At 50.8% G+C, this 13,418-nt stretch overlaps 1 protein-coding gene across 1 annotated transcript in view; it reads right to left on the bottom strand.

Annotated features, from left to right (window-relative positions):
* The window catches only part of DGKQ (diacylglycerol kinase theta), a 154,067-nt gene that overhangs the window by 21,288 nt on the left and 119,361 nt on the right, over window positions 1-13,418 (bottom strand). Inside the window, exons 17-18 of the mRNA XM_054178888.1 lie at window positions 3,833-3,984; window positions 44-192 (exon numbers count right to left, since the gene is read on the bottom strand). Coding sequence (XP_054034863.1) covers window positions 44-192; window positions 3,833-3,984 — 301 coding nt within the window. The remainder of the gene's footprint in view (window positions 1-43; window positions 193-3,832; window positions 3,985-13,418) is intronic.

Here is a 13,418-nt window from a genome sequence, read left to right as displayed (position 1 = left end):
AAAAGGACCCACAAACCATCCCAGTGGTCACCGTGCTCCTCACCTGTTCCTAAAGGTAGGATGGCAACAGAGGGCTCGGAGCACACCAGCTTGTGCCTGATCTCCTCCAGCGCGCCAAGGACCCATCCGACGGTGCCGTCCCCGCCGCACACCAGCACTCGGAAGGAAGGGACTTTGGAGAAGGTGTGGAACCTCCATTGAGGAACAAAGCAAAGTGGGGAAGAAAGGTTACAACACAGACCAGGAAGACCAAGGCCTCTCAACGTGCTGTTCACATGTGGTTGTTGTGCTCTGCCCCCGTGGCCCTGCCACTGGTGTCAGGAACAACTTCAAAGTGAGTGGAGATCAAGAAAGTTTTAGATAAAGATGTTTAAAAGGAGTGGAAAAGACACAAGAGCCTCTAGAGTTCTTCACAGCTGAAGTTATAGGCTGGGGTCAGAGTGGCTAGTGAGTGGCCAGGCAGAAAGGGACCTGGGGGTACTGGTTGATAGTAGGCCAGCAGTGTGCCCAGGTGGCCAAGAAGGCCAGTGGCATCCTGGCCTGCATCAGGAACAGTGTGGCCAGAAGGAGCAGGGAGGTCATTCTGCCCCTGTACTCTGCACTGCTTAGGCCACACCTGGAGTCCTGTGTCCAGTTCTGGGCCTCTCAGTTTAGGAAAGATGTTGAGTTGCTGGAAGGTGTCCAGAGAAGGGCAACAAAGCTGGGGAGGGGTCTGGAGCACAAGCCCTATGAGGAGAGGCTGAGGGAGCTGGGGTTGCTTAGCCTGGAGAGGAGGAGGCTCAGGGGAGACCTTCTTGCTCTCTACAACTCCCTGAAGGGAGGTTGTAGCCAGGTGGGGGTTGGTCTCTTCTCCTAGGCAAGCAGCACCAGAACAAGAGGACACAGTCTCAAGCTCTGCCAGAGGAGGTTCAGGCTGGATGTTTGGAAGAAGCTCTTCAAAGAAAGAGAGATTGGCCATTGGAATGTGCTGCCCAGGGAGGTGGTGGAGTCACCATCCCTGGAGGTGTTCAGGAAGAGACTGGATGAGGCACTTGGTGCCATGGTTTAGTTGATCAGATGGTATTGGGTGATAGGTTGGACTTGATGATCTCAGAGGTCTTTTCCAACCTGGTTAACTCTATCCTATCCTATCCTATCCTATCCTATCCTATCCTATCCTATCCTATCCTATCCTATCCCATCTTATCCCATCCTATCCCATCCCATCCTACCCTATCCTACCCTACCCTACCCTACCCTACCCTACCCTACCCTACCCTACCCTATCCTATCCTATCCTATCCTATCCTATCCTATCCTATCCTATCCTATCCTATCCTATCCTATCCTACATTGTTAATCACTTCCTTCTTCACCAAAGACAGAGAGATCCTTTGGGCACCTCACTCTAAGAAGGGCACTGAGGTGCTGGAGTATGTCCAGAGGAGGGCAATGAAGCTGGTGAAGGGTCTGGAGAACAGATCTGCTGAGGAGCAGCTGAGGGAACTGTGGGTGTTTAGTTTGGAGACAAGGAGGCTGAGGAAAGACCTCCTTGCTCTCCACAACTCCCTGAAAGGAGGTTGGAGTGAGGTGGGGGTTGGTCTCTTCTCCCTAGTATCAGGTGAGAGGCTGAGAGGAAATGGCCTGAACTTGTGCCACGGGGAGTTTAGGGTAGGGATGAGAAAACACTTCTTTGCTACAAGAGTGTTCAGGGATTGGAACAGGCTGCCCAGGCAGGTGGTGGAGTCAGCATCCCTGGAAGTGCTCAATAATAGTGTGGATATGTCACCTGGGGCACTGGTTCAGCAGGCATGGTGACATTTGAGTTAATGGCTGGACTCAGTGACCTCAGAGGCCTTTTCCAACCAAAACTACTCTATGATCCAAGTATCCACAATTTCAATGTGGACATCTCTAAGTCTCCATCCTAGTGGAGATGTTGATCAGTGGTGGCTTTTTGTGGACTCATAGTACATTTCCTTCCTCCCAGCACAATTTTCATGGTCACTCTTACTTTCTGTGTAGTTTTATCCCACACCTGAGATACCCTCACAGAGGATCCCATTGCACAGGAAGCAACCAAACAAGTGACAACAGTTTGCTTGGGGAGCTGGGGTTGTTTTAGCCTGGAGACAAGGAGACTCGGGGGAGACCATATTGCTCTCTACAGCTACCTGAAAGGAGGTTGTAGCCAGGAGGGTCTTCTCCCAGGTCTCTTCTCCCAGGCAACCAGCACCAGAACAAGAGGAAACAGTCTCAAGCTGTGCCAGGGGAAGTTTAGGCTGGAGGTGAGAACAAAGTTCTTCCCAGAGAGAGTTGTTAGCCATTGGAATGTGCTGCCCAGGGAGGTGGTAGAGTCACCACCCCTGAAGGTGTTCAAGAGGGGATTGGACGTGGCACTTGGTGCCATGGTTTAGTTGTCAGGAGGTGTTGGCTATTAGGTAATAGGTTGGACTTGATGATGTCTGAGGTCTTTCCCAACCTGGTTGATTCCATGATTCTAAAAGGGCTTTCTGGTGGGCCAAAGAAAATGGACAAATGGCTGAAGTGGCAGCTTGAACAGCATCAGACAGACAACCACCACACACCTCCAGCTAAAACCTCTCGCTTCCTGCAGCTTGTTTCTCTTGCCTCCTTGCACAAGCTGTGCTTCTCCCAGGAAAGCTTTTGTTTTGAAGGGCTTGCCACGACAATTCACTGCTGAAAGAGGGAGGCTGCCCTGAGCAGACTGCAAACCAGGGCTTCCAGTCTGATGAAGCTGCTAACAGAGCGGTGTTGATTAAATCAAGTCGTGGGTTCCTGCCTCCCCACGAGCACGTTATGTTCTGTTCCTTGCACTGAAGACATGTTGCAGCTGTGAGCAGGCAGGCCCTGCTCATCCTGCAGCCCTGGGCCAAGTTTCAAAGAGTCAAGATAGAAAACTTTTGTGATGCTTTCCTGTTGTTGGTTCCCATGAAACACCGAGAGGAAATAAAAAGCAAAGCCCAGCCCGTGTCGGGCGCGGTGACATTTCTCTTTCCATCCCCATTCAGCTATAAAACACTTTTATTTCTGAGAGCCACTCAATCTGTGTTACTGCAAAGTGAGCATGACTTTCCCAGGGCTGGGCTCTCAGGCTGGACACAAGCACAACCATCAGGAACTACTCTGTTTTCTTCGGAGAGCCTCCAAGCTGAAATCTGTGCTTACAGCGAGGAGCAGGCAGAAGGATGAATCTCCTGCTCTGATCTTCAGGCACAGAGCAGAAGCAACTTAGGTCTTCATAATAAGCAAATCTAGAGTCATAGAACCATAGGATGCACTGGGTTGGAAGGGACCTTTAAAGGTCATCTAGTCCAAGCCCCCTGTCGTCAGCAGAGACATCCCCAGCTAGAATGGGTTGCTCAGAGCTGCAACTAGCCTGACCCTAAATGTATCCAGGGATGGGACCTCCACCACCTCCCTGGGCAGACTTACCATATTCCACCACCCTCACAGGAAAGAACTTCTTCCTCATGTCCAGTCTAAATCTATCCTACTCTAGTTTAAAACCACTGCTCCTTGTTGCAGTGCTACATGTCCTTGGAAGCATCCCTCCCCAGCTTTCTTGTAGGCCCCTTTCAGGCACTGGAAGGCTACTATAAGTTCTCCCTGATGCCTTCTGTTCTCCAGGATGAACAGACCCAACTCTCTCACCCTGGCCTCGTAGCAGAGGTGTTCCAGCCCTCTGATCATCTTTGTGGCTCTCCTCTGGACCCCCTCCATCAGGTTCATGTCCTCCTTGTGCTGAGGGCCCCAGAGCTGGACACAATCTGACCCACCCCTTCAAAAACTCACAAGACAGATAAAATAACTGAAGGATGTGGTGGCTTACCCAGGCAGTGGGCCACCATTGGTAAGTTCAAAGACCTGGTGTGGGTTTAGCAGCTTCCTGAAACTGTACAACAGATCCCGGCCTTTTAAGCCACCACTCTTTGGATTCACAAACACCAGCAGTGGGCAGCAGTTCTGTGGTATCTTGGAAGCCTGAAGGAAGACAAGAGAAATGGTTAGCCAAAAGCCATGACTAGGCAGGAAAATTACTGCTGCACCTCAGAGGCATTTCCTGATGCTTCCTTGATTACAAAACGGGAGTGTCTGGGGCAGGCATTAGCACGCCCCTCCCCATGAGCTAAGAGAATTGATTTGGTGTGAAAAAAGACCTTTAAGATCATGAAGTCCAACCATTGTCCAACTCTATGAAGCCTGGTGCTAAGCCATGTCCCTCAGCACCACTCTTCTGCCTCTTTTGAATGCCTCCAGGGATGGGGATTCAACCCCTTCCCTAGGCAGCCGGTTCCAGGGCTGGACAACCCTTTCAATGAAGAAGTCTCTTCTGCTATCATAACTAAATGACCTCCCAGCAGGAGCAGGGAGGTCATTCTGCCCTGTACTCAGCACTGGTTAGGCCACACCTTGAGTCCTGTGTCCAGTTCTGGGCCCCTCAGGTTAGGAAAGATGTTGAGCTGCTGGAAGGTGTCCAGAGAAGGGCAACAAAGCTGGGGAGGGGTCTGGAGCACAGCCCTGTGAGGAGAGGCTGAGGGAGCTGGGGTTGCTTAGCCTGGAGAAGAGGAGGCTCAGGGGAGACCTTCTTGCTCTCTACAACTCCCTGAAGGGAGGTTGTAGCCAGGTGGGGGTTGGTCTCTTCTCCCAGGCACCCAGCGCCAGAACAAGAGGACACAGTCTCAAGCTGTGCCAGGGAAGGTTCAGGCTGGATGTTAGGAAGAAGCTCTTCACAGACAGAGAGATTGGCCATTGGAATGTGCTGCCCAGGGAGGTGGTGGAGTCCCCATCCCTGGAGGTGTTCAGGAAGAGCCTGGATGAGGCACTTGGTGCCATGGTTTAGTTGATTAGATGGTGCTGGGTAATAGGCTGGCCTTGATGATCTCAGAGGTCTTTTCCAACCTGGTTAATTCTATTCTATTCTATTCTATTCTATTCTATTCTATTCTATTCTATTCTATTCTATTCTATTCTATTCTATTCTATTCTATTCTATCCTATCCTATCCTATCCTATCCTATCCTATCCTATCCTATCCTATCCTATCCTATCCCTGCCCTGGTGCAACCTGAAAGCCACTTCTCTCACCCTACTGCTTGCTTCCTGGGAGAAGAGAACAACATGCTCCTTGCTCCAACCTCCTTTCAGGCAGCTGTAAAGAGTGAGAAGGTCTCTCCTCAGCCTTCATTCTCCAGGCTGAACAACTCCAGAAGACCTGTTCCCCACAACCTTCACCAGTCCTGCTGGCCACACTGTTGCTGATCCAAGCCAGGGTACTTTTGGCCTTCTTGGCCACCTGGGCACACACTGGCTCATGTTCATCCTCAGATCTTTCTCTACTGAACAGTTTCCAGCCACTCTGACCCACACCTGGAGTGTTACAGGGGCTTGTTCTGACCCAAGTGCAGGACCCAGCACACTAAATAGGTATTAAAATCCTTTACAAAAGAGGTATTAAAAATTCTTAATCAGGAGGATTTGTTGCCAGCATCTTATGATCCTCACACCTCTACTGAACCCCCCTGCCTGAAAGGGCTCTGACCACAGGGCTGTGCTGCTGTGGGGAAGCCTGGAACCCACCCAGAAACCACTCCAAAGGAAAGTACTGCACGTGGCAGAGGAGGGGTTTCCTGGGGGAATGGTACTTGCAGCCTCACTCAAGGTCAAAGCTTCCAGCCACCAGAAGCATCCCCCTGGGACTTGTTTCCTGCCAACCAGCCCATAAATCATCTCCTAAAATGATTTGTAAATCAGTAGAATCAGCAAGGTTGGAAAAGACCTCTGAGATCCAACACCTCCATGACCTCCAGAGCCTGTTCTGAAGTCACAGGATCACAGGACTTCAGAACAGGGTCTGAAGTGCCACACTCTTTGAACACCTCCAGGGATGGTGACTCCACCACCTCCCTGGGCAGCCTGTTCCAATGCCTGACCCACTCTTGCAGGGAAGATATTCTTCCTAATATCCAACCTAGGCTCTAGAAAACTCCAGCAGGGCTTTCATCCACCCTGCCCCAGGGCTAGGGGCGGGCAGGTAGGTGCCAGAGAAGCCCCTGGGGTGTTTCGGTGAGCGTGCTTCCAAGCAGAAACCTTTGCACAGCCCCTAAGTCGTGGCAATTTGTATTTAGAGGTTGGACAGCATTCAGGGAACAGAGATTTGTCACGCAGCTGACAGGATGGACTGAGGGAACAGAACAACAGTGCTAAATATAAGTCAATTTAGACAAGAATGATTCAGGGGGCGGCAAGGCAGCAGCATGACCGCAGCGTGCAAACATGTGGAGGGATACCAACAGCTACAGAGGGGAGGAGACAGCACCCTGACAGCTGCTGTCTACAGAGACACCACCAGAGAGCCTGGGCTGAGGCAAAGAAGGGAGAAATCAGGACAAATTCATGAGCAGCTTGGTGGGGAAGCAAACTGGAGTCTGATGCTGAGATACGCCAAATCATCAGCTACCACCGTGGCCATCAAACCATGTCCCCAGGTGCCATGGCCACATCTCTCTTGAACACCTCCAGGGATGGGGACTCCACCACCTCCCTGGGCAGCCTGTTCCAATGCCTGACCACTCTTGCAGCAAAGAACATTTCCCTAATGTCCAAGCTAAGCCTCTCCCCTGTTGCAGTTTCAGGCCATTTCCTCTCATCCTATTGCTTATTACCTGGGAGAAGAGACCAACCCACACCTCACTCCAACCTTCTCTCAGGGAGCTGCAGAGAGCAATGAGGTCTCCCTTCAGCCTTCTTTTCTCCAGCCTAAACAACCTCAGTTCCCTCAGCTGCTCCTCAGCAGATCTGTTCTCCAGACCCTTCACCAGCTGCATTGCCCTCCTCTGGACACGCTTCAGCAACTCAGTGTTCCACTGTTTGGGGCTTCCCAAGACTTGAGAGATTTTCTCCCATTCTGCTTTCCTACCAGGGCTAATCCTCTGCTGGTTTCACCAAGGCTCCCACAAACACATAAAAATGCTTTTCCTTCTCCTGCAGGAGAAAAACCCTCTGCCATGCAGTGTGACTTGCAGGCATCAACAGAAAACACACCAGGAAGAGGGACAGGCAGCTGGTAAGAGGGCTGGTGGAGAAGGCATGTGCTTGTACTCTTGCCCCTTCCTTGCTTGTCCTTTGCATGCTACCAGAGACATTAATTCTGAAAATAAGTATTTTCTTCTCAAAAAAGACCCAAACCCCAACAAACTAGCCCAAAAAGGGCTCTTATAAACCATAGAATAGTTTGAGCTGGATGGGACATTAAAGATCATCCAGTTCCAACTCCCTTCCACTAGACCAGGTTGCTCAAGTCCTTGTCCTTAAATGCTTTTGGCTGACAAGGAGCCAGAGGAGCCTCAGAAAGTTGCTCTGCTGGAAGGGTTTCACTGCTGGCAAAACAAACAGGTTGGCAAGGCAGAGGCTGCAGAGATGTCCACGCAGCTTTCCCCAGAGGAGACAACTTCACAGAGTACTGTGAACCACCACTAGTTAGAAACCCTTCTTGCCTCCATATTCAGGCTTCATTGTACAAGGGGAAGCAATTGCTCAGCCTGCCCACCACACATCAAGGGTAACAGATTCAAGCAGATGGGAAGGGTGTTTGCAGCCAGCAAAGGAAGTCTATGGAAAACAATGCATGCCACTGTCACAAGAAGGAAGGACTTCTTGAGTTGTAAGGTCAACAGTTCAAGGGCCCACACTATCCCAAGGAGAGAAGTGGATTTCCTCCACTGGCACTAATAAAAGCAGTAAGCAGAGCTCTGGCTTCTCCAGAAGCAAAGCCCTCCTTGTTAATCCATCAGCTCCTGCACCATCATCTGCCACAGCCCATTATCAACAGGCCTCTGAAAACGCCACAGTCAATGAAAGGCAGAGCAGCTCTGAAAGGAAACACCACATCCCTTGGGGAACAGGGCAAATTGTTCCCTTCCTGTACTCCTTGTTCCAACTTCTGATCATCTTCTGAAGACAACCAGGGGGATGGAGCACCTCCCCTATGGGGACAGGCTGAGAGAGTTGGGGCTGTTCAGCCTGGAGAAGAGAAGGCTCTGGGGAGACCTCAGAGCAGCCTTCCAGTACCTGAAGGGGGCAACAGGAGAGCTGGAGAGGGACTTCTTACAGGGGATTGTGACAGGTTGAGGGGCAATGGTTTTAAGCTGGAAGAGGGGAGATTTGGAATGGAGATAAGGATTAAATTCTTTCCAGTGAGGGTGGGGAGACACTGGAACAGGTTGGCCAGGGAGGGTGCAGAACACCTCCATGGAGGTGTTCCAGGCCAGGCTGGATGAGGCCTTGAGCAACCTGGACTGGTACAAGGTGTCCCTGGCCTTGGCAGGAGGGGTGGAACCGGATGATCTTTAAGGTCCCTTCCAACCCCAAACCATCCCATGATTCACCTCTGCCCTGCCTTCCCACCTGCCCACTTCCCATTGCTTCCTCTTCAAAGCTTTTGGACCACCTACACTTCACCTCCAGTCATTTCAACCTTCTGAACAGGGCTATTGGAAACCTCTGGGCTTGGTCCAACACCCAGAAACTTGTGGGGCTTAAAAAACCAGAAGTGGGGGGGGGGAAGGATGGAAGTAAAAGGATAATAGAAATAATAATAAAGAAGTATATTCAGTTCTCCATCTTAAAGTAAAGAAATCCCTTTTCAAAACAGGAGGAGACAAGAAGAAATCCTCTGACATTCAAGTCAAATACCTTACTTGAAGGCGGAGAGAACATTTGATTATCTTCTCGTCCTCAGGAAATCAGCTTCTAAAAATACTGGGGTTTGGACATTTGGAAGTGACATGCTGAACACATGCTTTGCATTAGTGACTTCTGCAGGCAAGTTTCTAAGGCACTTGGGGGTTTTGAAAGCCCCAGCAACTAAAATAAATCCACCAGGAGCTTTGGGGAATCGCAGCGATTTCTGAGACGTGGTGAGCTCAGAGGCACTCAGCCGCACAGCTGTGGTTTGGGGGAAGTCATCTGAGATCCTACCCAAGTAAATCTATCTATCTATCTGTCTATATTGTTGCAAAGATGTATTTACACTCTCTGCAAAACTGCCCTCTAAATTTCCTAACTGTACACAAACCCCCCCCCCCACCCCACAAACCCCCACGACCCCCCAGCATGAAACATTCACCGTGAACGCCGCAAGGACTCGCAAGCAGCGGCAGGGAAACGTCTGGAGGTAACAACACATCTGTGTGTGAACTCAGCAGTCATCACAGAAGGGTTTGGGTGGGAAGGGACCTCCAAAGGCCATCCAGTCCAGCCCCCTCTGCAGTTAGCAGGGACATCCTCAACTAGATCAGGTTGCCCAGAGCCCTGTCAAGCCTCACCTTGAATATCTACACATATCTACACATATCTACATATATATATATATACACTGCCCCTGTACTTGGCACTGGTCCTGTGTCCAGTTCTGGGCCCTTCAATTTAAGAAGGACATTGAGATTCTTGAACATGTCCAGAGAAGGGCAACAAGGCTGGGGAGAGGCCTGGAGCACAGCCCTGTGAGGAGAGGCTGAGGGAGCTGGGGTTGCTTAGCCTGGAGAAGAGAAGGCTCAAGGGAGACCTTCTTGCTCTCTACAACTACCTGAAGGGAGGCTGTAGCCAGGTGGGGGTTGGTCTCTTCTCCCAGGCAAGCAGCACCAGAACAAGAGGACACAGTCTCAAGCTGTGCCAGGGGAAGCTTAGGCTGGAGGTGAGGAGAAAGTTCTTCCCAGAAAGAGTAATTGGCCATTGGTGTGCTGCCCAGGGAGGTGGTGGAGTCACCATCCCTGGAGGTGTTCAAGAGGGGACTGGACATGGCACTTGATGCCATGGTTTAGTTAGTCATGAGGTCTTGGGTGATAGGTTGGACTTGATGATCTTTGAGGTCTTTTCCAACCTTATTGATTCTATGATCTCCAGGGATGGGGCACCAACCACCTCCCTGGGCAACCTGTTCCACTGTGTCCACCATCCTCTTGGTAAAGAACTTGTTCCTACCACCCAAATCCATCTTTGTTCAAGTATCTTCTAATCTGAAACCCCAACTACACCCAACTGAGGACTAAACTGAAGACTATATAGAAGAAACAGGAGTATTGTAGAAAATGGAAGTACTGTAGGAAACAGAAGTACTGTAGAAAATAGTCTGGAGAAGAGAAGACTGAGAGGGGATTTAAATAAATGTCTCTAAGTATCTAAGGGCTGGGGGTCAAGAGGGAGGGGACAGGCTCTGCTGAGTTGCACCCTGTGACAGGACAAGGGGCAATGGATAGAAACTCCAGCACAGGAGGTTCCACCTCAACGTGAGGAGGAACTTCTTCACTGTGAGGGTCGCAGAGCACTGGAGCAGGCTGCCCAGAGGGGTTGTGGAGTCTCCTCCTCTGGAGCCTTTCAAGCCCCATCTGGATGCATTCCTGTGCCACCTGTGCTGGATTCTATGGTCCTGCTCTGGCAGGAGGGGTTGGACTTGATGATCTTTGGAGGTCCCCTTCCAACCCCTGACGTCCTGTGAGCCTGTGCGATCCTGTGAAAAAGTTTAGCCCTACAATTAACTTGCTTCCCATCATCACTCCTCATCAAACCTGAAGGAGTAGGAAATGCTGCAAAATCCCCAGATACAGGTCATTTTCTACTAAAACAATGATTTTTTTCTTCAGTGGGGGTTAAAGACTCCTGGACAGCTTGTGCATCACAGCAGGGCTGCTGCCTTACGATGCCGGACGGCCACAAGGGTAGCACTCTCACGCTGCAGAGTTTCTTTTAATCCCTTAATAAAGTCCCAGTGGGGGCCTAGAAGTGAGTTTGTTCCTGGGCAGAAGGGCATGTGTGACTCACAGCCTGAGGACTCCCTTCCCCCTTTAGCCCTGGCTTCAGTGCTCTGCTGGAGGAGTGAGATCTTGCAGAGGAGGTTTTGTGTTGGCTGGCGTTCAGGAGGGAATTTACTGCTGGTTTCTTAGAGGCAGCTGAAGGAGGCTGCGTGATTTAGACACTCTTGACAGTCACTGTGTGCATTGCTTGGTGGGTCAGGATTAGCACAACCCAGCTTTGGGCTGGGGCAAGAAGATTTATTGTCCCTGCTAATCCCCTTTCTGCTGAGTGTGCCCTGTAATCACATCCCACCCCGCAAAGCAGAACAAGGCATTCTGTGCCACAGGCCTGCCCACAGGGCTGGGGGTTGTCTCCAGGAGCTGCAGATATCTTTAAGTGACCAAACAAAATCCTGCACTTGCAGGTGGGCTGTCTGCAGCCTGTCCCACAGGCAAGGACTCAGCGATGCCCCCAGCACAGACTTCCTTCCCCCTGGCCAGAAAGGAGTCGTTGCATGGGATGAGGAATCACGTGCGAGGTGTCTCAGCACAACTGGAGCAGCAGCTGGGTCAGCACAGCAGGAGCTCAAGAAATTTCTTTACTTTTTAATAGAATCAATACAATTGTTTTGGTTGGAAAAGGCTTCTTAGATTGTCCAGTCCAACCAGCAGCCTAAGATCACCACATCCACTAAACCATGCCCCAGAGTGCCACGTCCACATGATTCTTGAACACCTCCAGGGATGGGGACTCCAACACCTCCCTGAGCAGCCTGTTCCAATCCCTGACCACTCTTGCAGCACAGAAATTGTTCCTAATCTCCAACCTAAACCTCCCCTGGCACAATTTCAGGCCATTTCCTCTCATCCTCTCACCTGATACTAGGGAGAAGAGACCAACCCCCACCTCACTCCAACCTCCTTTCAGGGAGTTGTAGAGAGCAAGGAGGTCTTCTCTCAGCCTCCTCCAGACCAAACAATCTAAGCTCCCTCAGCCTCTTGTCACACAAGGCTCCTCTGGAGCCTTCAGAAACTTTATTGCCCATCTCTGGGCCTGCTCCAGCCCCTCAATGTCCTTCCTGTAGTGAGGGCCCCAAAAGTGAACCCAGTATTCAAGGTGTGGTCTCCACAGTGCTGAGTGCAGCTGCACAGTCACTGCTGTGCTCCTGCTGGCCACACCACTGCTGATCCAGGCCAGGCTGCTGGTGGCCTTCTTGGCCACCTGGGTACACCCTGGCTCATCTTCAGCTGCTGTCAACCAGCACCCCCAGGCCCTTTTCTGCTGGGCAATTTCCAGCCACTCTGCCCCAAGGCTGGAGCATTGCATGAGGTCGTTGTGACCCAAGGGCAGGACCCAGCACCTAGCTTTGTTAAACTTCATCCAACTGACTTCAGCCCATTGATCCAGCCTGTCCAGATCCCTGTACAGAGTCTTCCTACCCTCAAGCAGATCAACAGTCCCACCCAGTTCATAGTCATCTGCAAATTTACTTCATCCAGATCATTGATAAAGATATTAATGAGAAGTCCTACGAGGAGAGGCTGAGGGAGCTGGGGTAGCTTAGCCTGGAGAAGAAGAGGCTCAGGGGTGACCTTCTTGCTCTCTACAACTACCTGAAGGGAGGTTGTAGCCAGGTGGGGGTTGGTCTCTTCTCCCAGGCAACCACCACCAGAACAAGAGGACACAGTCTCAAGCTGCACCAGAGGAGGTTGAGGCTGGATGTTAAGAAGAAGTTATTCACAGAAAGAGAGATTGGCCATTGGAATGTGCTGCCCAGGGAGGTGGTGGAGTCAGCATCCCTGGAGGTGTTCAAGAGGGTATTGGATGTGGCACTTGGTGCCATGGTTTAGTCATGAGTCTGTGGTGACAGGTTGGACTTGATGATCTTTGAGGTCTCTTCCAACGTTGTTGATTCTGTGGTCCCAGTAGTGAGCCCTGGGGAACACCAGAGGTGACCAGCCACCCTCTGGATTTAACTCCATTCACCACCACTCTTGAGCTCAACCTTCCAGGCAGTTCTTAACCCAGTGAAGCATCCACTGGTTTTGGAGAACTGCAGAGGTGGAAGAAGACTGGGAAGCAACCTTTCATGATGTTTTGGCCAAGAGGGCCATTAAGCTGTCATGCTTTTAAGTTGGAAACAATTGTGTGAGGAATTAGTGGGCTGAAGGAAATGGAACTTCCACATCTTTTTTCTGATGCTCTTAAGAGGCACTAACACAGCAGGTCAGGAGCACTCCACTGCTAAGTGGCATTTGTGAAGAAGCCACAAAAAACTGTTCACCTTCACAACTTTCTGCTGGTCTTGTCTGCCAGCACTGCAAAAGGAGTTCTGGTAACTCAGCTTCCAATTCAAAGTATCTTTCACTTTGACATGCCACCCAAGAGTGATACCAAACTGACCTGGCAGGTCCTCACACAGGACAGCTAAGTTGCACCAGGGCATGTTTAGGTTGGACCTTAGAAGAAACTTCTTCACTGAAAGGGTTCTCAAACACTGGGACAGTTCTCCAAGGAGGTGGTTGAATCACCAACCCTGGAGGTGTTTAAAAGAGGCAGAGATGTGGTGCTGAAGGACATGGCTCTGAACCAGACTTGATAGAGCTAGAGAATGGTTGGACTCAGTG

The sequence above is a fragment of the Dryobates pubescens genome, chromosome Z, assembly GCF_014839835.1.
Source record: "Dryobates pubescens isolate bDryPub1 chromosome Z, bDryPub1.pri, whole genome shotgun sequence".
Lineage (NCBI taxonomy): Eukaryota > Metazoa > Chordata > Aves > Piciformes > Picidae > Dryobates > Dryobates pubescens.
The sequence above is the reverse complement of the archived record's forward strand: the minus strand, read 5'-3'. Positions and strand labels throughout refer to the sequence as shown.